Source organism: Lissotriton helveticus, chromosome 11 (genome assembly GCF_964261635.1).
Source record: "Lissotriton helveticus chromosome 11, aLisHel1.1, whole genome shotgun sequence".
Lineage (NCBI taxonomy): Eukaryota > Metazoa > Chordata > Amphibia > Caudata > Salamandridae > Lissotriton > Lissotriton helveticus.
In genome coordinates this window covers 1,154,942,774-1,154,967,957 of record NC_136072.1, presented here as the reverse complement: position 1 = coordinate 1,154,967,957, position 25,184 = coordinate 1,154,942,774, and the positions used below count along the sequence as shown (strand labels likewise).

Sequence of the window (25,184 nt, the reverse complement as noted above, 5' to 3'; positions counted from 1 at the left end):
CCCCAGGTGTCAGACTGAATCTGGAGAATTTTTTCATAGTAGTACCCTTTGCGTCTGTGGCTGGCGTTGGTCGACTCAACATCCGTCGGCGACGGCGTGGTTGCTGGGACGACTTATTGGTGCCTACTTAGACGCTACCACTGCGCGCTTACGTCAGTTCTTTCTTTCTCCGCGCCAGCCTAGCGCAGATCTGGAGAGAGCTACCCCCTAATAATTTTTTACTAGCTTTTTTCGACGTTTTATCTACATCTTTTTCGAGTTTTCGACTCCTGGTGTGCGAGGGATGTCCCAACACCAGACCAGGGTCTACCCTTGCAACTCCTATCACAAGCTGATGTCTGTGACTGATCCGCACCTCATGTGTCATTGGTTTCTGGAGTGTGACCACGACCCGAAGTCATGCTCCGCCTGCCAGGCCATGAGTCCATAGTCTTTGCAGGAGCAGTCCCAAAAGTTATTGGAGGCCCGGCGGTCAGCTCCGTGTCGTTTCAGGTCTCATTCGAGAGGAAGGTCTCGAGACTGCTCGCGGAGCTCCCACACCTCGTCGCACTTCAAGTCTTCAAGGACTTCTGGTAAGTCCAAGAAGAATCAGCACCGACCCTCTTCCACTTCTCCCCGTCGGTTGGCTAACGCAGCGTGGGATTCGGAGCGTTGTCACTCTAAGGCTCTGTCTCTGGTGCCTACATCAGAGGAGAGTCCACGCTTCCTCCCAGTTTCCGGGAGTCTGAGCGTTCCCTGCCCAATTCCGCAAGTTCTATGTGGCCCTCCACCTTGTCTTTGGGCAGCCCGATTCTTCCAGCATGCCTTTCGGACCTGGATCCTGATCGACCCTGGTCACCTGACCTTCCCCGGCGCCGATTCCGGCGTCAATGTCCCTGGTGCCGGCCGTGCCCCCGGAAGGCACATGCCCAACCCGGAGATGGACCCACGTCGGAACCGATGCCGGAGGGTACTTTAGTTTGCCTGTTCATCCCTGGTGTTCCCTACCGCCCAGAAGGTGGGGATGAGGCCTTGGAGGCCTCTGGATCATTTCGCAGACCAGCAGGAAGAACCGAACTGGAGAAAGGACCTGGGTGATGCCAGTGATCTGGACACTTCTCCAGGCTTTGGCATGCTTTCTCTCCCTACCGTGGCTAGGGAGGAGGGAGCGTACTACGCTATAGTGGTGGGAAGGCCGGCTGAGGTCTTGGGCCTTCAGCTCAGTCAGGACTAACCTCCTGACAGTTGCTTCAGCCTGCGGCCTACTCTTCTGAACCCCTTCTGCCCTTCAGTGAAGCCATCACTGACGTCCTCCTGGGCACCTGATCCAAGCCCAGCACAGGGACTCCTATGGAAAAGACGGTTGCCCGGCCCGGGCGACCCAGTTTTCCTCATCTAACACCCTTCCCACCGAGAGCTTGGTGGTCCAAGCCTCTTCTTCAAAGGGCGCATTCTCTTCTGCTCTCCCAGATAGGGAATCCAAGAAGATGGATCACCATGAGGAAGTGCGTGTTCTTTTCCTCCAGCTTGGCGCTGCAGTCTGTGAATACCGCTTGCCTCTTGCGCCGATTCTCCCACACCATATGGGATACGGTTGCACAGGTGCTGCCTCAGTGCCCGGAGGAGGCCCAGGCCATTCTCTCCCAGTCGGTAGCGCCAAATTCTCAATAAGATGTAGACTAGATACCAACCAAACTCACTGGGCAGGACAATTGCCACGTCGGTAGCCTTTAGGCACTATGCCTGGTTGAGGATATCTGGCTTTTCGGGGAATGTCCAGTCAACTTTGCTGGACATGCGCTTTGATTACCGTCTTTTTGACGACAAAGCAGACTCTGCACTACAGCGCTTTAAAGATTCACAAGCTACGGCCAGATCTTTGGGCCTTGCTGCGCCTTCCCGACCACTCCAGTCTGCTTTTTGCCTCTTCTGTGGCTATGGAAGGGGCGCCCAGCCACGCCCAGCCCAGCCTAGCCATCTGTTCATGCAAACTGCCCAGTGTTTGCGTGGCAGGGACGTGAGTAACCTCGCGGGTCTGGGAGCAAGTGGGCGTGCCAGTCCATCCACCCCCCCCCCCCTGCCGCAGCTCCAAATCCTCCTAGTTCGACATTTCAGGCCCATCAACGGCCAGTGGACGGCAGAATTCGCCATCACCTTCCCCACCGGCAATCCATCACATCGGACAGGTGGGTTTTGCAAATAGTCCGAAGTGGCGACTCCCTCCCCTTCGAGACTACCCCTCCGTCCATGCCACCATGTTTCGATCGCATGTCGGAGGATCATTTGGCGCTGCTTCGCCAGGAATTTTCTGCTCTCTTGGCCAGGAGGGCTATAGAGAGGGTCCCTGCGCCAGAAGTAGCTTGTGGTTGCTATTCCCGCTACTTTCTGGTTCCCCTAGAAGGACAGGGGCCTGTGTCCTATTCTTGACCTCCAGGCCTTCAGTCGCTTCCTCCGGGAGGAGAAGTTCAAAATGTTCACGTTGGCTCAGTTACTGTCTGCCCTTGACCCTGGAGACTGGACGGTGGCGCAGGACTTGCAGGACACTTATTTCCATATTCCTGTCCTGCCAGCCCACAGGCGCTATCTACAGTTCACAGTAGGCCACGATAATTTTCAGTTCAACGTGCTTCCCTTTGACCTTACCCGTGCCCCTTGGGTGTTCACGAATGTGATGACGGTGGTCGCAGCTCATCTGCGCAGATGAGGGATTCCATTCTTCCCCTAGCTCGATGACTGGCTGTTGAAGGCGGGCTCGCACCCAGGCTGTCGTTCCCACCTCGACTACGGCAGACCCTCTGACAATAACATAGTGAACCCCAGCAAATGCATTTATAACGAGCACAGCTACTCAGTGTCCCGGTGCGAAACTCGACAGGGGCGGAGACCATTAGATAAAAATCAAGGTCTTCTGGTAAATCCAAGAAACATCAGGGCATGGCCCTGGTGGTTCAACACCTGGTAGATTCTCTGAACACTAGGGCGGATTAACTCAGCCGTTGGTGCCTGGTAGATCACGAACGGCGACTTCACTCTGAGGTGGTCCAAGGTCTCTTTCAGTGGTGGAGAGCGCCTTGGTTAAATCTGTTCACTACCGAAGAGAACGGGCAATGTCACCATTTCTGCACGTTGGAGTTTTCAAGGCGGCAGCCGCTCTGCGATTCTTTTTGTCGCGAGTTGCGGCCTCCTGTATGCCTTTCCACCTGTACCACTTCTGCCCTGAGTCCTGATGAAGGTCAAGCGCGACCGGCCTTATTCTTTTGGCTCTGGACTGGGCACAAAGAGTCTGGTACCCGGAGCATGGCAATTCATCCTCCAATCAGGCTCCCTCTTTGGGAGGATCTTCTGTCGCAGCAGCAGGGGACAGTTCTTCCGCCAAACCTGTCCAGTCTCCAACTCCCAAGGGCCCTAGTTTCATGGCACCAGTGTTCGTTTTTATCGTGGCTCTGCGTTCCTGGTGCGGAAAAGGGATGTATGACATTACAACGCATGCTTTTACATCGCATGCTTTTACAACGAGGTTTTTACAACGCATACTGCTTTTGGGCGCTGGATAGTGAATTGTTTAATTTACTATTCCAACTCCAGTCCCCGTGGATAGTAGGGAAGGTGTTGGATAGTACATTAAACACATTCCCTATCCTAGAGCGCCCCCCAGCGCAATGCGTTGTAATGGTTTGCGTTGTAAAAGTTGCGTCGTAAAGGCACTGCATGGTAAAAGTTGCGTTGTAAAGGTTGTTTACCGCGGAAAAGCTATGTATAAGAACTGACGTCCGCGTGCGAGGGTGGCGTCTAATTACTCCGACGACGGCATCTAATTACTCCGACGACGGCATCTAATTACTCCGACGACATCTAATTACTCCGACGACGGCGTCTAATTACTCCGACGTCATCCCGGCGCCAACGACGCCGACGACTGACGCGGAGCCACCGACGACGCCTACCGACGCGCAGGGGTACTGCTACGCAAAACTTTCCGGATCCAGTCTGACGCCTGGGGATATTCTAAGGTAAGGAATCTAACACTAAGTACTGTTTCTTACAGATTTATCGTTACCGAAGGTAAGTAACTTGTGCATCTCGACGACTGCCTTCTGAAGGCACAGTCGTTCGAACTAGCGTCCCGACACACTCTACTTTGCAGATCCATCTTCCAGGCCTTACGTTCCACCTGGAAAAGTCTCAATTTGTTCCCGTTCAACTTAGGACGTTCTTGGGGGCCATAATAGACACCAAACTGGCAAAAGCCTTTGTATCCCTTGAAAGGCGTCAACGACTTAGCAACCTCCCTCCGGTCAAAAAGTCAGTTTCTGTTCGGCAGTTGAAGTCTTTGCTAGGGTTGTTGTCCTCTTGCATTCCCCTAGTCCCTCACTGCCGCCTGAAAATGAGACTCATCCAGGAGGAACTAGACAAACAATGGGCTCAGGTTTCAGGATCCTTCAACGATATGATCAAGGTCATCTCTCCGATGAAAATGGCTCTGTTGTGGTGGACTCTTGAAACAAACGTCTCTTCAGGTCGTCCATTTCTGGTGGATACCTCAAATTTCACTCTCACAACAGACTCCTCACTCAAAGGTTGGGGAGCGCACCTTCAAGGCCTCAGTCAAAGGAAGATGGGATTCCCACCAAAGGACCTGGCACATCAACCTTCTGGAGTTACTATCCATATTTCTGGCGCTAAAGGCTTTTCGCACCATCATTCAGGGAGCTTCGGTGTTGATCCGGACGGACAACACAACATGCATGCACTATATAAACAAACAAGGGGGCACAAGGTTCTTTCTGCTTTCCCTTCAGGCTCAACAAATCTGGGATTGGGCAATCCAGCATCAAATCACTCTGACGGCAGTGCATGTTCCGGGAGCGTCCAACATTCTAGCGGACTCGAGCAGGTCAACCTCATCCATCCACAAGCGGGAATTACTTCAACCCACACTGGATTACATCTTTCGGTTATGGGGGCCCCCCAAATTTGGATCTGTTCCCAACCAGAGCTTGGGGTAAACTGGAAATTAAGAAATTTGAAGACTCCCTTATGAGAACGTTGCGTCACCTTACATCGGATGTGGAAGATGCCACGGCTGCTTATAATAAATGGTTAATTAAGACTTGCGATCAGTTGGTTTCCAGAAAAAAGTGGATTCCCAAACGAGTTTTACCTGCAGCTCCTTGGTATTCTGAAGAGCTTAAAGCCAAAAAACTGGTTTGTAAGCAATCAGAGAGGGCATGTCTCAAACACTATGCTGAAGCGGAAAAGGAAAGATACAAAATGTGTATTACTACTTATAAGCATTCGCTTCTAGAAGCAAAAAAAAGAGTTCTTTTCAACTCAAATAGCATTAGCTAAATCCAACTCAAAGGAACTCTTCACAGCTATTACAAAACTGTCCACCCCGATCAATCCCAGGAGCCAAGGCCATCCTGAATTTTGCAATAAAATTGCGGACTTTCTTAGACATTAAAATTGAAATAATTTTCTTCATTTACCGATACAAATAAAAGGGATCCGATCAATTCCAATACGAAGGGCTCTTCATTGACAGATGACCATTTCTCACCCCTGGAGACGTCAGATACGCTCAAGGTTCTGAACTCGGTCCGATCAGGGGCGCCTAATGACTCATGCCCTGTTTGGGATATTCAACAAATACCTGAAGTAATTGGAATGGCACTCACCCCTTTGCAGAATGCCGTCTTTTCATCCAGCATTTTTCCCAAAATCTGGGAGAAGGCTTCTGTTCTTCCTTTGTTGAAGAAGCAGACTCTGGACCCCAAAGATCCTAATAACTACAGGCCGATCTCTAGGCTACCTTTTCCTGCCAAAATATTGGAAAAGGAAATGAACAACCAACTCAGTGCTTTTCTTCATCTTAACAACTCTCTAGACTCATCGCAATATGGGTTCAGAGCTTATCATAGTACTGAGTTGGCTTTGTTGAAATCCACGGAGGAAATTAGAGAGGTCGTAGACAGGGGAGGAAATGCCGTATTGATTCTACTGGATTTGTCTGTGGCCTTTGACACGGTCCATCACAAAGTGTTGATGGACTGGTTGTCTGAGATCGGTGTAGAAGGTCTTCCCTGGAAACTTTTGCAATCTTTCTTATCAGAAAGGTCGCAAACCGTAGATTTAGATGGCAATACCTCTAAACCCTTCTCACTCTCTTGCCACAGGGCTCATCTCTTAGCCCAACGCTTTTTAAATATATGTGGCACCACTGGCTGGAGTTATCAGGTCCTTTGGCTTCCAGCTCACCTCCTACGTTGACGACACACAAATTGTGTTGTCGCTGACGGAGGGAGCTGAAAAGGAGAAAGGGGTTTGCTTCGATGACTCTATCAGTGCTATCTCGATCTGGATGTCCTCTAATTGTTTAAAACTCACCAAAACCGAGGTCATAAAATTTGGGAACAATTCTCGGATGTGGACACCTAAGTGGTGGCCGAAGGACCTTGGTTTGTGTCCAGTACCCACAAGAACCTTGGAATATTGGTGGACAACAAACTTACCATGGTGGATCAAGTAAGTACAGTGATCTCAGCCTGTTTTATGGTTCTCAGAATAATAAGGAAAATTAAGATCTTCCTTACCGAGAGCAATCTCAAGACAGTGGTGTCGGCCCTCATAATGTCGCGTCTGGACTATTGTAACAGCTTATATCTTAATGTTCAAAAACAACATATGAACAGACTTCAATTAGTCCAGAACGCAGCGGCTAGAATGCTGTCTGGAACACCGAAGTTTGTCTCTGTGAAAGGAGAACTTAAGAAATTGGTCTGGCTCCCAGTAAAGCTAAGAACACGCTTTAAGGCATTATGCACCGTATTTAGGCTGTCAATGGAACGGGTCCAGAGTTCCTTATGCGCAAATTCCAATGGTATGTACCGGGCTGAATGTTAAGGTCCACTGGTGCCAAACAAGTGCAAGTTGCCTCATTTAAAAAAACTAATTGGGGAGGCAGAAGTTTCATTCTCTGTGCCTCCAGAGCTTGGAACGAGCTTCCTTTTCAGCTCAGGAATGCCCTGGATCTCCTCTCCTTCCATAAGGGCTTGAAGATGTGGCCTTTTTCTCAGTAGCACATACTCAACTTTTCCCAGTAACCAGTACTTAGCGCCAGGACACCCCAGGGTAACCGGGCGCTCTATAAGTGCAAATAACATGACATAACCAATCTGAACCGCAAATGCCCATTCTACGCAAGTTTGCTTCCCCAACCAGAGTCGTGCGGGAATGCTTTTTTTTATGAACTGGTCAAAAATATATGCATACGCTTTTCCGCCGATTCCTCTAGTCCCCAGGGTGCTGTGGAAAATGAGAAAGGAACTTTGCCACATTCTCCTAATAGTTCCCAGGTGGCCTTGTCAAATCTGGTTTACAGAACTCCTGCTCCTGTCGCAGTGCAACCTGATTCTGATCCCCCCCCCTATTCCGGATCTTCTGACAATGGATCAGGGACAGGTTTGTTATCCGGCATCTCTTCGTTTAGCATCATGGAACCTGTAGGAAGGTAGATCCCTGACTATGGTTGCCCCCAACTTTTTGCCTGGTGTTTTGCTGGTTTTCTGACTTAGTTGACCTGGGGCCCTGCTATTCAGGACCCCAGGCCTACTGCTCTCTCTGTAAAATGGATTCTATGTACCTTAGGTACATATCTATTTGGATACTGAGTCACCTTATCAGTCCCTGTACAGAGTACCTTAGGTGCCCAGGGCATAGGTGTACCCAGGGCCTACCAGGGGCTGAAGCATGTATTATGCCACCCCTGGCTGGCCATCCAAAACTGACACAACTGGCTGCACGACAGCTGGGGCAAGGTGGTGTAATCACCCTTTGCTTTAGATATAGTATACCTATATCTAACCCTAAAAATGGACACACAGATCTCCTATCAGTCACTCCTATGGCAGGCCTTAACAATCCTGAAGGCAGAGTGCTTGGAATCGTGTGAGATAGTGCTCTGGCATGAGCTGAGCCTGTCTGCGGCTTTCGGGATCCATCCCTTAGCCGTTTCCATGATATCGCATACCATATACTCTTAAGTGCATTATAATCCTCGCGGTTATATGCCAACTCTGGTATCGCTTTATCAAAACGTGTCGAGTAAGGTGTCATACGAATTGGAATACTAACCCCTCGCCAATTCTGGCGACGGGGTTAGCATTCCACCCTTCTAGAGGGACACGACATGTATGTAACCTGTAACCCCGGTTAAAGTCAGACAGAGCCTTAGCATCCACAAAATGGATGCTGCCACCAAGACACAAGTCTGCCCTCCTGCTGCTGGGAGTCCTCCCAGAGCAGGAGGCAAGGACAAAGGGTTTCCTGCCAGGGGCGGTGCCAGCACCGTCCCAGACAGGGTTTTGTGTATTCCAGGTAGGCAGGGCTACAGAGGAAGGTGACTGCAAGTGGCACCCCGGTGCTCACTGTGCATAGGCCGGCTGAAACCAGTTCCAGGGGCACTCCAGCCCCTGGCCTGGGGAAAGCCTGCCAAAGGAGAGGGGTGTAACCACCCCCCTCCTGGTCCCACCCATAGGGCAGGACTTAGTCGCGTGCCAGCCCCCTTTTCCCAGATAAAAGTAGGAGCAGGCCCCCTTCCAAATTAGATCATCTTTGGAATCAAGATACCACTTTCCACGAAAGGACTTCACGATTTCTTCTTCAAGATTCTCCCTTGTGGCTAAGGAGTAGTCACCCTGCATCCGCAGGCACCATCTAAGAACACTGCGGTCTGCTGCACGTCCTTCCTCCGGAATACGACTGCCCAGCTCGACGAGACCCGGCTTCCCTGGCACCTCTGACCTCTACCCACCTCTACAGCACAGCTGAGAACCGTGGGTGCGACGAGACCTCGAGGGACCGGCCATCGCCAAGACTGCACGACTTCTGCACAGCAAGCCCACCGAGTAATTTCCTGGTGAGTGCTTTGGGGTCCGAGAAGCCCCCACCCTGAGCAGCTCCAGCACCGAAGAGCAGCCCCCCAGCATCTCCACGATCGGCGTGGGGCCCTTCTGCTTTTTGCTGCTCACCGCGTTGTTTGGCTACTAGCCCGCTGGCTTGTGGCCTTCCGAACGACGCCCGACGACAATACTGCTGCTAGTCTGGTTGCTCCAGACTGGCCCTTGCTTCCCTCCATCGGAGAAGTACCCTGGACCCTCCTGGTCCAGCTAAGACGCCATTTTAGGTCCACCGCGTGGGCCTTGCATTTGCCAAGACTTGTTGCCCAATCCTGGGTCCAGCGACGTCGACAGCAAGAACCTTCGTGGGACAGCTCGCACCTCCATCCTGGTCGCCGACAACGCCTCCTGGTCCGAGAGACTGCAGAGCCCAGCAGCGCCCACTCACCTGACTGCGGTGACTTCGCCCGGTGCCATCCTGGTGCCCACTTAATCACTGGCTAGTGATTCAAGAACTTGGTCCCCTCTGCTTTCAGGTTTTCTTCTTCCTTGATCCAGGCTTGGATCCATCGAACTTTTCTTCACTGGTCGCCTGCCAGCAACTTCCTTCTTCCAGGCTCCTGGTCCGGCACGAGGATTCCCGACGTCTTTTCAGACCTATGCAGCTGCAGCCCCTGGGCTAGGTAACTTCGGCATTTCGGTGCCCCAGCATAGCCTCACTATCCAAGGGTCAAGATCCACTGTCGTTTTCTCCCTACCAGGTCGGGTTCGCCCGTGAACACTAACTTTGTGAATTCTAGCTTCCATAGACTTTGTCCCGCATCCCGCGTGAGAGTGCACACTCTGCACCCAAGTTCCCTAGGCCTCCTGCTAGTAATCTAAAGGTTCAGTAGTCCAGTCCTAGCGATCCCAAAGCCTCTGAGAATCGTTACTTACCTGCTAGTAATTCGCATTCCACTTTTAGAGTATATGGTTTTTCGTGCCCCTCGGGCATTTGTGTATAACGTGCTAACTTAAGTATTTTCATAAGTTTTGTTGTGTGCTTAGCATCCTGTCCTCATAAAGAGTACAGGGTTGTTGTGATTCTAATAAATACATTGTTTATTTTCATAACACTTGTGTGGTGTCCTTTCACTGGGTGTTCAAGGGGTAATGTGATGGTAAAACAGCTGGCTTAACACGCCCTCTAGAGTCTTAGCCTTAGACTGCTCGTATCCATGCTACTAGGATAGCTGGTCTATAAGGTTGACTTACAACCAATCATCAATAAGGGTTGTTTGGACTGATATATAGTGATCACTAGAATAGTGAGCACTGCACATCAGGCCACCTTCTCACATTGGTGAGCAGCGGTTGGGATTTGAGCTTGCTGTTGTTTTACCACACATGCCCTAAGAATATCTTGTAAAAGATCACATAAGTACTAAAGGTACATATAACTTAGCTTAGAATACTCTGAGTTCTACTGAACCAGCTGTTGTAGCTCCTAGGGCCTAGCACACCCTAAACTACAACTCTAGCAAGGGATCAGTAGGCAAACATATAGTGTAGGTAAGTGCACCACTTACACCTCACTAGAAAAGCATGTCTACCCAGGGAGAATCTACTGAGACTCCCCTGGTCAGTGTTGACCCTCCACAGGTCACTTCAAGATATGCAGCTCTCAGTTTTCAGGAGATGAGACAAATCTGTGTCTCCAGGAAACTGAAGCAGGGGTCTAACCCCACCACTCCCTTTCTGATAGGTCTCTTAGAGACATATGATGCCAGAAAGCTTTCTCAGTTACATGAGAACATGCCAGCCTTAGAGGGAACCTCTGAGGATCCAGACCTCCCCAACATTGCCAATGCAGTTGAGGAGGAGGATCAAGAGGAACTCTCTGGGGACGAGGTAGACAAAGGTCTTGAGGTAGTCGGAAGGCTAACTAGGGCCAACTTAGACTTGCTTGGGCTAGGATCTGGGGGACCCCCAGTACTGACCCTAAGTAGGCCTAACCTTGGAGTTAGGAGAGATAGATCTCTTTCTAGGGACTCCAATAGATCTCTGCACTCTAATGCCTCTTCTCAGAGGAGAAGGAACTCTCCCCAGAGGAGATTGACTTCCCCTCAGAGAATGGAGCATGAAGCTAGGATGAGACAGCCTACTCTGAGGATTGAAAGGGAAGAAATTGCCCTGGCCAAAGAGAAGCTTGCCTTGGCTAGAGAGCAGCAGATGAGTGGGTTAGCTCCCACTGGTGGCAGCAATCTCCCAAGAGAAAAAGAGAAGGGTTTGGATACTAAACACCTGACAAAGATAGTGCCCCCCTTTAAACAAGGGGATGACATCCAGAAATGGATGGCTGCTTTGGAGAGGGCCTGCACTGTACAGTGCATCCCCCAAAGTCAGTGGGCAGCTATACTGTGGCTCTCCTTTGATGGTAAAGGTAGAGACAAGCTCCTCACTACAAGAGTGGAGGATGCTAATGATTACCAGGTCCTGAAAAATGCACTGGTTGATGGGTTTGGCTTAACCACTGAGCAGTACAGGTTGCTGTTCAGAGACACCCAGAAAACTCAGTCTCAGGACTGGTCTGACTTTGTTGATTGTGCCACTAAGGCTTTGGAAGGCTGGCTACTGGGTAGCAAGGTTACTGACTTCACAGGATTATATAATCTTATTATGAGAGAGCAAGTCTTAAATAATTGTCAGAACCAGTTATTACACCAGCACCTGGTAGACTCTGATCTGACCTCTCCACAAGAATTGGGTAAGAGGGCAGACAAATGGGTCAGAACCAGGATTAGGCCCAAGAACCAAGGTGGTGACCAGAAAAAGGAATCAACCAAGCCTCAAGAGAAGGGTGGGAATAAATCTCCAGATCAAACCACATCAGGGCCCCAAAAATCCTCTGAGGGGGGTGGGTCCCAGAATCCTTCTAATAACCAGAAGAAACCTTATTGTTATCCCTGTAAACAGGTGGGTCATTTGAAAACTGACAGCAGTTGCCCAAAGAATAACAATAGGGAGAACATACCCCCAAGTAACATTCCCAAACCTCCTGTTACTACTAGTAGTAATCCCCCAGGTGGTGGGAGTGCCCCCAAGAATTTGGGTGCATTTACTTTGGGAGTCCCTGGGGACTCTGGCCTAACCAGGTCCCCAAACTTAGATACTCTTGTCTGTGAGACTGGCATGGGGTTTGCCAACTTCACAACTTGTCCCAACACTTTGGGCAAGTACAGACAGGAGCCCATCATCAATGGTATAAAAGTTGAGGCCTATAGAGACACAGGGGCTAGCATCACTATGGTGACTGAGAGTCTAGTCCCCTCAAGGCAACTTTTACCTGGTGCCACATACCAGGTGACCAATATTGATGGAGTACAGAGAGATCATCCCATGGCAGTGGTCAATCTCAGCTGGGGAGGTGTCACTGGCCACAAGAGTGGCAGTGTCACCAAACTTGCCTGTAGATTGCCTACTGGGGAATGATTTAGAGCTCTCAGCCTGGGCTGAAGTAGAGCAAGAAACCCATTTTAAAATGGTAAACATCCATGGTAAGGTTAGTGGGGCAGTGATAGCCACAGCCCCAGTCCAAGATATCCTCCCTGAACAGGTCAGGAGGGCTGTGCCAGTCACAGCCCAGTCTCAGACAACTTCCTTCCCAGAACAGGTTGTCAAGGCTGTGATGGTCACAGCCCACACCCAAACTGAGCCCCCTCCTGAAAAGGCTGGGAGAGTTGTGATGGCCACAGCTCAAACTCAGACAGATGATAGTGTTGTGAAGCCTGAAACTATGGATCACTCCACCCAGACAGAGAGCATTGAGGAGGAAGAGAAATCTCCCTCCCACCAGACTTTAGGAAAGGGTCAGCCTCCTCAGGGAACTGATCTGACCCCTTGTGAAGAAACTGCCACAGAGGTAGTCAGGCCTAGCCTGGCAGAACCCCTGATGTCAGTGGACCCTTCCAAGGTGGGACCCAGTCTGGAGCAGGTAACCTGCCCCTCTCTACCCTGCCTCAGTCAGCCCAGGGCTGTAGAGGTCAGGGAGGCCAGTGTTGGACCCCAACGGGCCCCCTGTCCAAAAGAATCCCCCAATCAGCAGATTAAGGGCACTGAAGCTAGCAGTCCTAGCCAAGTGAAAATAAAACAAACTCCTGAGGGATCCCCCTTAAATTTAGTTAGGGACCTCCCACAGATGGACACTGTTGGGCACAGCCAGACCTGGGACCTAAGGGCCCCAAACCTGACCTGTCCCTCCAGTAAGCCAAACAGAGGGACCCAACCTCCAGCTGTAGGTAGCCAGAGGTTGACCCTGAGAGCCCAAAACAACTCAGTCTTGGAAAGAAAGGCCTCTATGGTGGAAAATGATTGGAGGAAGCTGAGCCCAAAATTAGTGGAGCCTCACTTCAGTACTCCATTTCAGCACCAGCCTTTTCCTTTGCCAAAACACACCACAGGTAGAGATTCCCTATGGTGGAGACCCTCAGATACCCTTAGGGTGAGGGATTGCTTAGTGGACCATGAGATAGGGGGTAACCATGCCAGTGCTGGTACTTCCTTATATGGCCACTCAGGCAATATAGGCTTACCTGGCAAGGATAGCCTTATCTCCTTTCGTTTGGGGGGGGGGTAATGTAGAAAGGTAGATCCCTGACTATGGTTGCCCCCAACTTTTTGCCTGGTGTTTTGCTGGTTTTCTGACTTAGTTGACCTGGGGCCCTGCTATTCAGGACCCCAGGCCTACTGCTCTCTCTGTAAAATGGATTCCATGTACCTTAGGTACATATCTAATTGGATACTGAGTCACCTTATCAGTCCCTGTACAGAGTACCTTAGGTGCCCAGGGCATAGGTGTACCCAGGGCCTACCAGGGGCTGAAGCATGTATTATGCCACCCCTGGCTGGCCATCCAAAACTGACACAACTGGCTGCACGACAGCTGGGGCAAGGTGGTGTAATCACCCTTTGCTTTAGATATAGTATACCTATATCTAACCCTAAAAATGGACACACAGATCTCCTATCAGTCACTCCTATGGCAGGCCTTAACAATCCTGAAGGCAGAGTGCTTGGAATCGTGTGAGATAGTGCTCTGGCATGAGCTGAGCCTGTCTGCGGCTTTCGGGATCCATCCCTTAGCCGTTTCCATGATATCGCATACCATATACTCTTAAGTGCATTATAATCCTCGCGGTTATATGCCAACTCTGGTATCGCTTTATCAAAACGTGTCGAGTAAGGTGTCATACGAATTGGAATACTAACCCCTCGCCAATTCTGGCGACGGGGTTAGCATTCCACCCTTCTAGAGGGACACGACATGTATGTAACCTGTAACCCCGGTTAAAGTCAGACAGAGCCTTAGCATCCACAAAATGGATGCTGCCACCAAGACACAAGTCTGCCCTCCTGCTGCTGGGAGTCCTCCCAGAGCAGGAGGCAAGGACAAAGGGTTTCCTGCCAGGGGCGGTGCCAGCACCGTCCCAGACAGGGTTTTGTGTATTCCAGGTAGGCAGGGCTACAGAGGAAGGTGACTGCAAGTGGCACCCCGGTGCTCACTGTGCATAGGCCGGCTGAAACCAGTTCCAGGGGCACTCCAGCCCCTGGCCTGGGGAAAGCCTGCCAAAGGAGAGGGGTGTAACCACCCCCCTCCTGGTCCCACCCATAGGGCAGGACTTAGTCGCGTGCCAGCCCCCTTTTCCCAGATAAAAGTAGGAGCAGGCCCCCTTCCAAATTAGATCATCTTTGGAATCAAGATACCACTTTCCACGAAAGGACTTCACGATTTCTTCTTCAAGATTCTCCCTTGTGGCTAAGGAGTAGTCACCCTGCATCCGCAGGCACCATCTAAGAACACTGCGGTCTGCTGCACGTCCTTCCTCCGGAATACGACTGCCCAGCTCGACGAGACCCGGCTTCCCTGGCACCTCTGACCTCTACCCACCTCTACAGCACAGCTGAGAACCGTGGGTGCGACGAGACCTCGAGGGACCGGCCATCGCCAAGACTGCACGACTTCTGCACAGCAAGCCCACCGAGTAATTTCCTGGTGAGTGCTTTGGGGTCCGAGAAGCCCCCACCCTGAGCAGCTCCAGCACCGAAGAGCAGCCCCCCAGCATCTCCACGATCGGCGTGGGGCCCTTCTGCTTTTTGCTGCTCACCGCGTTGTTTGGCTACTAGCCCGCTGGCTTGTGGCCTTCCGAACGACGCCCGACGACAATACTGCTGCTAGTCTGGTTGCTCCAGACTGGCCCTTGCTTCCCTCCATCGGAGAAGTACCCTGGACCCTCCTGGTCCGGCTAAGACGCCATTTTAGGTCCACCGCGTGGGCCTTGCATTTGCCAAGACTTGTTGCCCAATCCTGGGTCCAGCGACGTCGACAGCAAGAACCTTCGTGGGACAGCTCGCACCTCCATCCTGGTCGCCGACAACGCCTCCTGGTCCGAGAGACTGCAGAGCCCAGCAGCGCCCACTCACCTGACTGCGGTGACTTCGCCCGGTGCCATCCTGGTGCCCACTTAATCACTGGCTTGTGATTCAAGAACTTGGTCCCCTCTGCTTTCAGGTTTTCTTCTTCCTTGATCCAGGCTTGGATCCATCGAACTTTTCTTCACTGGTCGCCTGCCAGCAACTTCCTTCTTCCAGGCTCCTGGTCCGGCACGAGGATTCCCGACGTCTTTTCAGACCTATGCAGCTGCAGCCCCTGGGCTAGGTAACTTCGGCATTTCGGTGCCCCAGCATAGCCTCACTATCCAAGGGTCAGGATCCACTGTCGTTTTCTCCCTACCAGGTCGGGTTCGCCCGTGAACACTAACTTTGTGAATTCTAGCTTCCATAGACTTTGTCCCGCATCCCGCGTGAGAGTGCACACTCTGCACCCGAGTTCCCTAGGCCTCCTGCTAGTAATCTAAAGGTTCAGTAGTCCAGTCCTAGCGATCCCAAAGCCTCTGAGAATCGTTACTTACCTGCTAGTAATTCGCATTCCACTTTTAGAGTATATGGTTTTTCGTGCCCCTCGGGCATTTGTGTATAACGTGCTAACTTAAGTATTTTCATAAGAGTTTTGTTGTGTGCTTAGCATCCTGTCCTCATAAAGAGTACAGGGTTGTTGTGATTCTAATAAATACATTGTTTATTTTCATAACACTTGTGTGGTGTCCTTTCACTGGGTGTTCAAGGGGTAATGTGATGGTAAAACAGCTGGCTTAACACGCCCTCTAGAGTCTTAGCCTTAGACTGCTCGTATCCATGCTACTAGGATAGCTGGTCTATAAGGTTGACTTACAACCAATCATCAATAAGGGTTGTTTGGACTGATATATAGTGATCACTAGAATAGTGAGCACTGCACATCAGGCCACCTTCTCACAGAACCTGAGCACTATGGGTTTGCCAACTTAACAGTCCAACAGACTGTAGGGAAGTTCTTGAAGGCTAGAGCAGCCTCTACTGTGAAAATCTACAAACTCAAATGGAAACAGTTCTGTCTTTGGTGTGAAGCTGCGAACGTACATTCTACACCAGACCAACTTTTGCCTTATTTTTTTTTTTAAATCTAGCAAAATCGGGCCTCTCACATTCTACTCTCAAAGTTCTTCTGGCAGTAATTTTAAGATTTCGACAGGATGGTTCCACCTCTTTTTACTCCTCCAGATTAATTCAACAGTTTTTCAAGGGCCTATTTCGGATGTTTCCCCCAATTCGTCGCCAGCCTCCTCCTTGGCATTTAAACATTGTATTGGCACAACTAATGAATCCCCCATTTGAGCCAATCCATAAGGTCAATCTCAAATTCATTTCTTGGAAGACTTCGCTGCTGTTGACTCACTTCTTCTCGTCGAGTCAGTGACATTCAGGCTTTGCCTACAAAACCGCCTTTCCTACAATTCACCAAGGACTCTGTCTTGCTCCGCACCAATCCGGCCTTTATTCCCAAAGTGCCATCTGCTTTCCATCTTAATGAGCTGGTCATTTAAAAAACTTTTTTCCCTAATCCTCAAACATCAGCAAAAAGGACACTACATTCGTTAGATGTCTGAAATTTTATCTTCAAAGGACGGCTACTATCCGTAAGACTGATCAACTTTTTGTAGCCTACGGACGGATGTGAAAGGGGCATCCAGTCACCAAACAGACTATTGCACTCTGGCTGTCTACTGCAATTGCTTTTTGTCATCCGCAAGCTGGAAAACCACTTGCTGCAACTCTTCGAACACATTCTGTCAGTTTCCTCTTCTACTGCGCTGTTTGCTGGTGTACCTCTTCAGCACATCTGCAGAGCTGCCACATGGTCCAGCAGACACACCTTTACCAAGCACTACTGTCTGGAAGCTGCTGACAACGCTGATACAGCCATGGGGCAAGCAGTCCTACGTAATCTCTTTAAATAAGGTGAGCCTCTGCCTCCCTCCTGTATACAAGGTACCATTTTTTTCTATGCTGGAGTTTTTGTTTATCGTACTGTGTTTTACGATTATTTATGGTTTACCTTGCATTGTTTTTGTATCACTGCTAACTACTCTTATTCAAGCATGTGAATCTATGAAAAGACACCCCAATACTGGAGAAGAACAAAAGTTGCTTACCTGTAAACTGTAGTTCTCCAGTTTTGGTGTCTTTCATAGATTTACATGCGACCCACCCTCCTCCCCTCAGAGGCTCTCCTCTTCTGCTTGACCCTTATGTCACTCTTGTGCTACGAAAATTTGCGGGCCTGAGCCTCTGAGTAGAACATTCTAGAGGGTGCTAGCGCCTGATTGGCTGGAGTTTGGACTATTTACAATGACTTGGATATTTTATTAATGTGACAAGTTTTTCTATCTGTTAAGCTCTGTTTCAATGCTCCTCTATGGTTATTTCTTATCTATACTATGGTTATGTGATTGTTATGTTGCTATGTTATGTACCTTGGGACTCCCACTTAGACGACTGGGAATATTCAAGCATGTGAATCTATGAAAGACACCAATACTGGTGAACCACAGTTTACTGGTAAGTAACTTTTGTTCTTACCTGTAATCCTAGTTTGCTTCCAGGGGTATCCTCATCAAAGTCATAAGCAACCCACCCACCTCATGAAGAATTTTTAAGTCTTATCTTTGTGCTCTGACCCTCTGGCCTCCGCAAAGAATAACTGACCTAACTGTCACCCCTGAGGCAGAATGGGAAGTTGGGGGTCATGGCTGCCTGTTTATGCTAACAATTGCTTTCATTTTCTATGTTATTAGGTTTTCAATGCAGCCTATGGGCTAACAATGCCTGCTGTTTTGCAGATTAACTTTCTTCTGGTCATTAAAGAAGTTCAAGTGATTCTTGTCCTCCTGTTTTCTATTTTGTCCAATCTATGGTTGCAAAAGCCGATTTTCAGAACATTGATTAGCCTTTGATTTATTCTGGAAGGCTGCATTGCTTTGTGAAAAATGATATGTATATATACATAGAGCTGTATATATATGTTTTCACAAATCATTTTCTTTTTAATGATTCAGGGGTCCCTGCGCATGGGTTGGAATATTCAGTGCTTATGACTTTGATACCCCTGGAAGAGAACTAGGATTACAGGTAAGTAATGTATCCATCTAGCACAGATATCTGATTAATACACTGCATTTCCAATTAATCAACTGCTCAATGATTCATTGAGTGACACACTTCTACACCCCAATGTGATTGATGGACTTGGGTGGGTAAATCTCAGGATGAATTTTACCCACCGGGACCATTTTACTTGTTACTAGTAAGTCTGGGTTCCAGTCTGAGTATAAGGATCTGTCCTTGTGGTTTTATATCCGAGGTGACTACAGCACTGAGAACTGGGAATTTCTGCTTCTCTTTTTGCTTTCATATAACTGGTTTTCTGTTTCTTACAGGAGTAATATGGACAAATTGCGTCAAGGGATTGATCTGGCCAAAAAGCAGCTGTGTGCTATTCAGCAAACTGTGGCAAGTTGTATCTGCACAAATCTCATCATTTCCCAGGGGCCGTTCCTGTACTGCTACTTGATGGAGGTCAGTCCATATTTAGAGACATGTACCCCAGGCTGAGATGAGTTGCATGATCCGAATCTGAGAGTATTTTGAAAGGTATCAAACTATTTATTTAATTTACTTCACTTTGATCCCCAGATAGTTGCTTCTGAACTCCCGCCTCCACCCAATCAGTCCTTTGAATGGAAAACCCTACCATAAGACAACCAGAGAGCTGTTGCTGTAGAGTATTGCTCCAGTGACTCATAGGTTTCATTCTTCCTCCCCCCCAACCCAAATCCACCCCGTTTTGTGGGGTGGTCTCTTTACCATCTAAAAAGGTCTTAAATTAGAGATCTGCATGCTTGTACTGACAAATGCTTTGTGCTCCGCCTATCAAGGCGTGGAAAGATTAAAGAAAGAAACGGACGTTGGAGTCGGTGGCACATGTAATCAACTCCGCTCCGTGATTTCCAGGGTAGAACTAAGCCTATGCGGAGTCGCACAGTACTACCTAGTGGATTGTGGGAGCACTGCTATCAAGTTTGTAGATCCAATCTGATGCCTGGGAAATATTCTAAGGTAAAGGAATCTGTGGTTAGATATGGTATTCAGCTGAAAAAGTGTTACCGAAGATAAGTGACCAGGAAACATCACTAAGATGCTTCCTGGCCAGTGCCAGGGGTAGCAAACCGGGTGTGTGTGACTTGTGTAGTTGTGTTGGTGAATTTTCTTCAGTTTAATAAAAAATCAGAGGATGAATGTGGTTAATAGCATATTTCCTACCCTTTGTTTTGTGTCGTGCACCACAAATGTCCTGTCGGCACCTACATAGACACAACTGTTATTAAAGTTGCTACCAAGACTCTACCTAGTCAGCCTGATTGATATCTTGCTTTAAGCAGAACTGCTTTCCCTATCTGCCTCCCTTCAAGGTCACCTCATATTGCTTAATTTACTAGCTTTGATGTACACTGAACTTGGGCTGTTATAAAAACTGGCAGTTTGGACCAGAACGGCATACCATCTAGCCTACTTAGGCTTTTGCTCAGTTGGCCACTACTGATGCAAGGGAGACTTATTCTGATCTGGACATTAAGTTATTCTGCATGACGGTTGCTTGACCGGACCCTTTGTTTTGTCAGAGGCTGCTGCAGACCCGTCCAATATAGTTGGTTTGCAGTCTCCACAAAGCAGTTTTATGTATACATTGATTGATAAGACCCAGAACTCTTTCTTCTTCAATATTGGATCTTTCATAGATTCGCATGCTCAAATCATTCTCATCTTCAAGCTGGAAGACCCTTGGTAGTCATAGTGAGCAGTCCGTGTTAAACATGAACTGAACATATTTAACACTGTTACGTTATTAAACTATTCGCAACATTTCTAAAGAGCCAGGCTTAAACCAATCACAAGCAAGCTCAGAGAACCAAAACGATTTGATCTTCCAGTTCTGGCGAAACAGTGATTGTTTCCTTTATGATTTTAAGGAGCCAACATGTAAAGTGGTTGGAGGTATAGAGCACATCATAGAGCACATCTGATCTGAGAAACATAAAGTAATGAAAAATCCAGCTGCTACAGCTGCTTTTGTTTCCTGGCTTGTGTTTATTATTTTACTAATAGAGCCTAATAATACACCTGCTTGCTCTTGTGGATATCCTCTGCAGTAGCAAGCTATCTCTGTTCACTGTTGTCAACTTTCGTTCGGGTTTTTCATACGTCACTATTTGGTAGTTGCTACTTCTGTGACCGTCCTCTCGTATCAGCACGCCTATCCTTCATGTATTCCTAGGCGCAGGTGTTGGTACTGGAGATACTCAATAGCTTGTAGCCTTCACACACTTGCGAGTTTGTTTGCTCTCACGGGGAGGACCATGCATTATTTTTCAAATTATCTTTTTTTATTGTTTTTTGCTTTATAGAATGGAGCCCTGGACTCCATTTCACATTAGATGTAAAAAAAAATCTTTCTTTCCCCTGACCTTCACGGCTTATTCCCTGGATTGCATCTTAGTTGTGCCCTGAAGAAGGTGACGGCTAGACCTTAGCCCCAAACCGAAACGCGAAAAGTGGTATATGTAAAGGAACTACAAACAAAGGGTTCCAATCCAAAACTAATTTCTCTAAACTGACTATAAATTGTACATGACTTTTCCAGAGCAATCATAGTTGGATTATTTTATTCCAACTATCTTCTGGATTGCCGTTGTCTCATTGATGTGCTCCTCTTTGACTCAGCTTTAAAAACTGTTCACGATACCACTGTGTTCCTCATTCAAGGTTCCTGTCTCTATACGTATGCAAATCTTTTAATGTGCGACTTGTAGTGACATAGTAGTGCGAATGTGATTACAGTATGCTTGATTGTTTAGATTGTGTTAGGATGCAGCTGGTATGAGGATGTTTTAATTGTTTTGCTGCAATATATCCTGTTGGGGGAGCCATAATGCCATCTGTTTTTGTATGGATTCAATTGGACAGAATACATTTGTTATTATGCTAATTGCTATGCTCTAATATTCAAGCATATATATATAAAAATTTAATGTTTTGAAATAGTAACATTTTGAATAAAATAAACTTTTTTGCATCTGTAGGAGAGTAGGGTCTGCTTCCTATGGTCACCCCCACTTTTTGTTTTTGCTTCTCTGATTTTCGACTTAGATTTGGCTGTGGGCCTGCTGATCAGACCCACAGCCCAGATGCACGCTCTCTAAATTTACACCATGTACTCTAGTTACATCCACAATTGGGAATTGGTTCACTTTATCAGCCCCTGTACAAGTGTACCCTAGGTACTCATGGCATAGGTGTAACCAAGGCCTACCAGGGGCTGCAGCATGTATTATGCCACCCCTGGCTGGCCATCCAAACTGACGCAACTGGCTGATCACTCAGCTGGGGCAAGGTCATGTAATCACCCCTTGCTTAGATATAGTATTCCTATATCTAACCTTATATATAGACACATATTCACCTATAAGTCACTCCTATGGCAGGCCTTAACAATCCTGAAGGCAGAGTGCTTGGTTTTATGTGAGATGGTGCTCTAGCATGAGCTGCGCCTGTCTGCAGCTTTCGGAACCATGTCCTTAGAGCTGTTCTATGATATCGCCATACCATTTACTCTTAAGTGCATTATAATCCTCGCGGTTAAATGCTAACTTTGGTTTGGCTTTATCCAAACATGTCGTGTAAGGTGTCATATGCTTTGGAATACTACCCTCTCGCCAATTCTGGCGACGGGGGTAGCATTCCCCCCTTCTAGAGGGAGAAGACATGTTGTTGCTGACTATCCCGGTTAAAGTTAACCAGAGCCCCAGCATCACAAAATAGACGCTGCTGCCACCGACACAAGTCTGACCTCCTGCTGCTGGGAGTCCTTCCAGTCACGGAGGTTTGGACAATAGGTTTCCTGCCTGGGGAGGTGTGAGCACCACCCCAGACAGGACTTTGTGTATTAGGACAGGGAGGGCTGAATAGATAGAATGAGACACTGCCTTGGGCACACTAGGTGCTCCTTGCATACCCCAGTTCATACCGGTTGCTGGGGCACTCCAGCACCCAGCTCTGGCGCGAAACTGGACAAAGGAAAGGGGGTGTAACCACCCCCCTTCCTGGTCCCACCCATAGGAGGGACCTAGAAAGTAATCCAGCCCCTTTTAGTGGTATAAAGGTAGGAGCTGAGTCCTGAGACTTTAGATTAATCCTGAATCGAAACTTGACACGAAACTCTGGACCTTCGACGTTCTGCTGAAGCTGAAGACTGAAGAATCTCCCTTGTGCCAAGGAGTGACCACCCTGGGCAACCAGGCACCATCCATCAAATCAACGGCTTGCTTTGTCGACGTTCCCGCCAGAACCAGAGCACAGAGCCTGACAAGACCCAGACTTCCAGACCTCTCTGACCCTCTCTTCACGACTGCAGCATAGCTGAGATCCGTGGAGGCGACGAGACACGTGGGACAGGACATCTTGAAAAGCCTGCAACTTGCTACCTGTGCAGCTCCTGAGGTACCCTCGAAGCTGTGCACTGGGGATTGAGAAGCCCCGATTCCGAGCTCCATCTGCAACGAAGATCAGCCCCCCACACTCCACGAGTTCTGCGTGGGGCCCTTCTGCTCTTGTTCTGCTTGACGTGTTGTCCGGTTGCTGGCCCGTTGGCTAGTAGCCTCTGTGAAGACAATCCTTTTGAACCACCTCGCTGGTCTGGTTGCTCCAGACTGGCCCTTGCCTCCCTGCAAAGGTGAGGCACCTCAGACCTTGCTGGTCTGCACCAGAAGCCTTCTTTGAATCCTGCGTGGGTTGCCTTTGCCAAGGCTCGTTGACTCCAATCCGGAAGTCGACTCCTCCATCCGCGAGATCGTGCGTGGGACAGCTCGCCTCCAGCTCCTGGTCGTCCTCGACGCCTCCTGGTCCGCATGGCTGAAGAGGCAAGCTTCAAGACAGCACCTGGTTGCTCCTGGACGTCGTCTGGTTCCTTCCTGGTTCCACCCGGTCACTGGCTAGTGACCCAGACTCTGTCCCCTCTGCTTTCAGGTCCTCTTCATCCTCGATCCACCCGGACACCTTCCTCCTGGTCGCCTGCAGCATCTTTTCTTCAGGTCTCCATAGGATCCAACGACGAAACCCGACACATTTTCACACCTATGCACCCGCCGTCCGTGGGTGAGGTAACGCGAGTACTTCGGTGCTCCCAAGGGTATGGACTATCCAAGTGTCTAGGTTTTTAGTTGTTTCCTTCTAGCTCAACCGGAAGTGTCCTAAATCCTTCTATATCTAACTTCTAAGTTCCCATTGACTTTGCATTGGCTCTCTCGCGCGTGTGTAAAGACACTGCACGTGCCGCATGTGGGCCTCCTACTTCTAAACTAAGGTTCAGATAGTGTAGCCCCAGCGATGCCCTAGGCCTTTCCTTTTCTCGTGACGTGGTACTTATACCTCTTTCTTAGTATATGGTTTGCTTCGCCCCTAGGGCCTAACCGTAAATTTGTGCAACTTAATGCATAAAGAGTTCAGAGGAGTGTGTTAGAAAATAAATACATATATATTTTATGTATATCCTGTGTGGTATCCTTTCATTTGATATTCATGGGGTTACATATGGTAAAACAGCTGGCTTTACACGCCCTCTAGAGTCTTTTAGCCTAAGACTGTTCTGTCCACGCTACCACTAGGATAGCTGGTCTATAAGGTTGACTTACAACCATCACCATAAGGGTTGTTTGGACTGGTGCAAGGTGATCACCAGAATAGTGATCATCATATACCAGGGCAACTTCTCACAGTATCTTCCACCTTTTAGTTGTTTTGTCAAGCACATTCTTTGATGTTCGTTGTGTTTTTGACTCTGCTCCCCGGACTAGAGATTTACCTGTAGTCATTTAGAGACGCTTTGCGCTTCCTGTGGAGGATTCAGTTTCCTATCCAAAGATGCACAGAAGATATGGGTTTGGGCCATTCAACACAACATCCAATTAACAGCCAATCATCTCACATGCATGAACTATGCTTGGGCTGACACCCTCAGTAGAACATCGAAAGAATGCCATTGGTATGATTAATCCAAACTCATTTGAAAAAAATATTGCTAGGGCAAACTCAATGTAAACAAGTTTACGACCGATCGAAACCTAAAATGCGTGGTCGGGTACCTTTACTTAAGCTTGTCCCCAACTTCCTCTAATACCACCAACAACAACAATGAAGAAGGAACCACGCTGCCTGAAACTGCCTCATGATGGCCGATAGAATAGTGGTTCACAGAGCTACTGCTGTGCTTGGAAGAGCATCAGATCTCACCCCTACCTCTGCCGGAACTTCTTTCTTGGAATCAAGGTCAGATCTTGCAGCCAAATCCTGCAATGTTGAGAATGTCGACTTAACTCCGGAATACAGTGAATTTCGACTCTTGTACATTCCTCAAGATTGCAGAGAAATATGCTAGAGCACTGCCAACGAATGAACCTTGTGGAACAAAGTGACAGTACTACTGTATTTTATGTATTTGGTGTAATCAACAGAGAATACATGCATTTTATTCTGCTCCACATGAAATTGTACCTTTTTTTTTAATTGGATTTATCCTTCTCTAGTCTTAGCCATGCATTTGACGTGGTTCATTTAGCAAGCATTTCTTATCTTAGGACAGCAGATCCTTAAAGTGCTTTTTAGGTTTTTCCACCCCCGAGATGTACAGCGTTTCCATGGCAACTTAATTAACTGCTTGCTCAGCTTACAAAAAGACCTTTGAAGCCGTACACAAAGTGGATTTAAAATACTTCTCCTGGAGAGTGGCTCATCTATTGGATTAAATTCTGCAATAAGAGTAAGTGAGATTCAGGTCTTCAATAA

The 25,184-nt window shown here is 48.5% G+C and overlaps 1 protein-coding gene across 3 annotated transcripts in view; it reads left to right on the top strand.

Annotated features, from left to right (window-relative positions):
• Positions 1 to 25,184, top strand: part of CDC45 (cell division cycle 45) — a 435,048-nt gene that overhangs the window by 297,356 nt on the left and 112,508 nt on the right. For all 3 annotated transcript variants that reach the window (XM_078667950.1, XM_078667952.1, XM_078667951.1), the window contains one exon: positions 18,728 to 18,866. In XM_078667950.1, the coding sequence (XP_078524076.1) occupies positions 18,728 to 18,866 (139 nt within the window). The remainder of the gene's footprint in view (positions 1 to 18,727; positions 18,867 to 25,184) is intronic.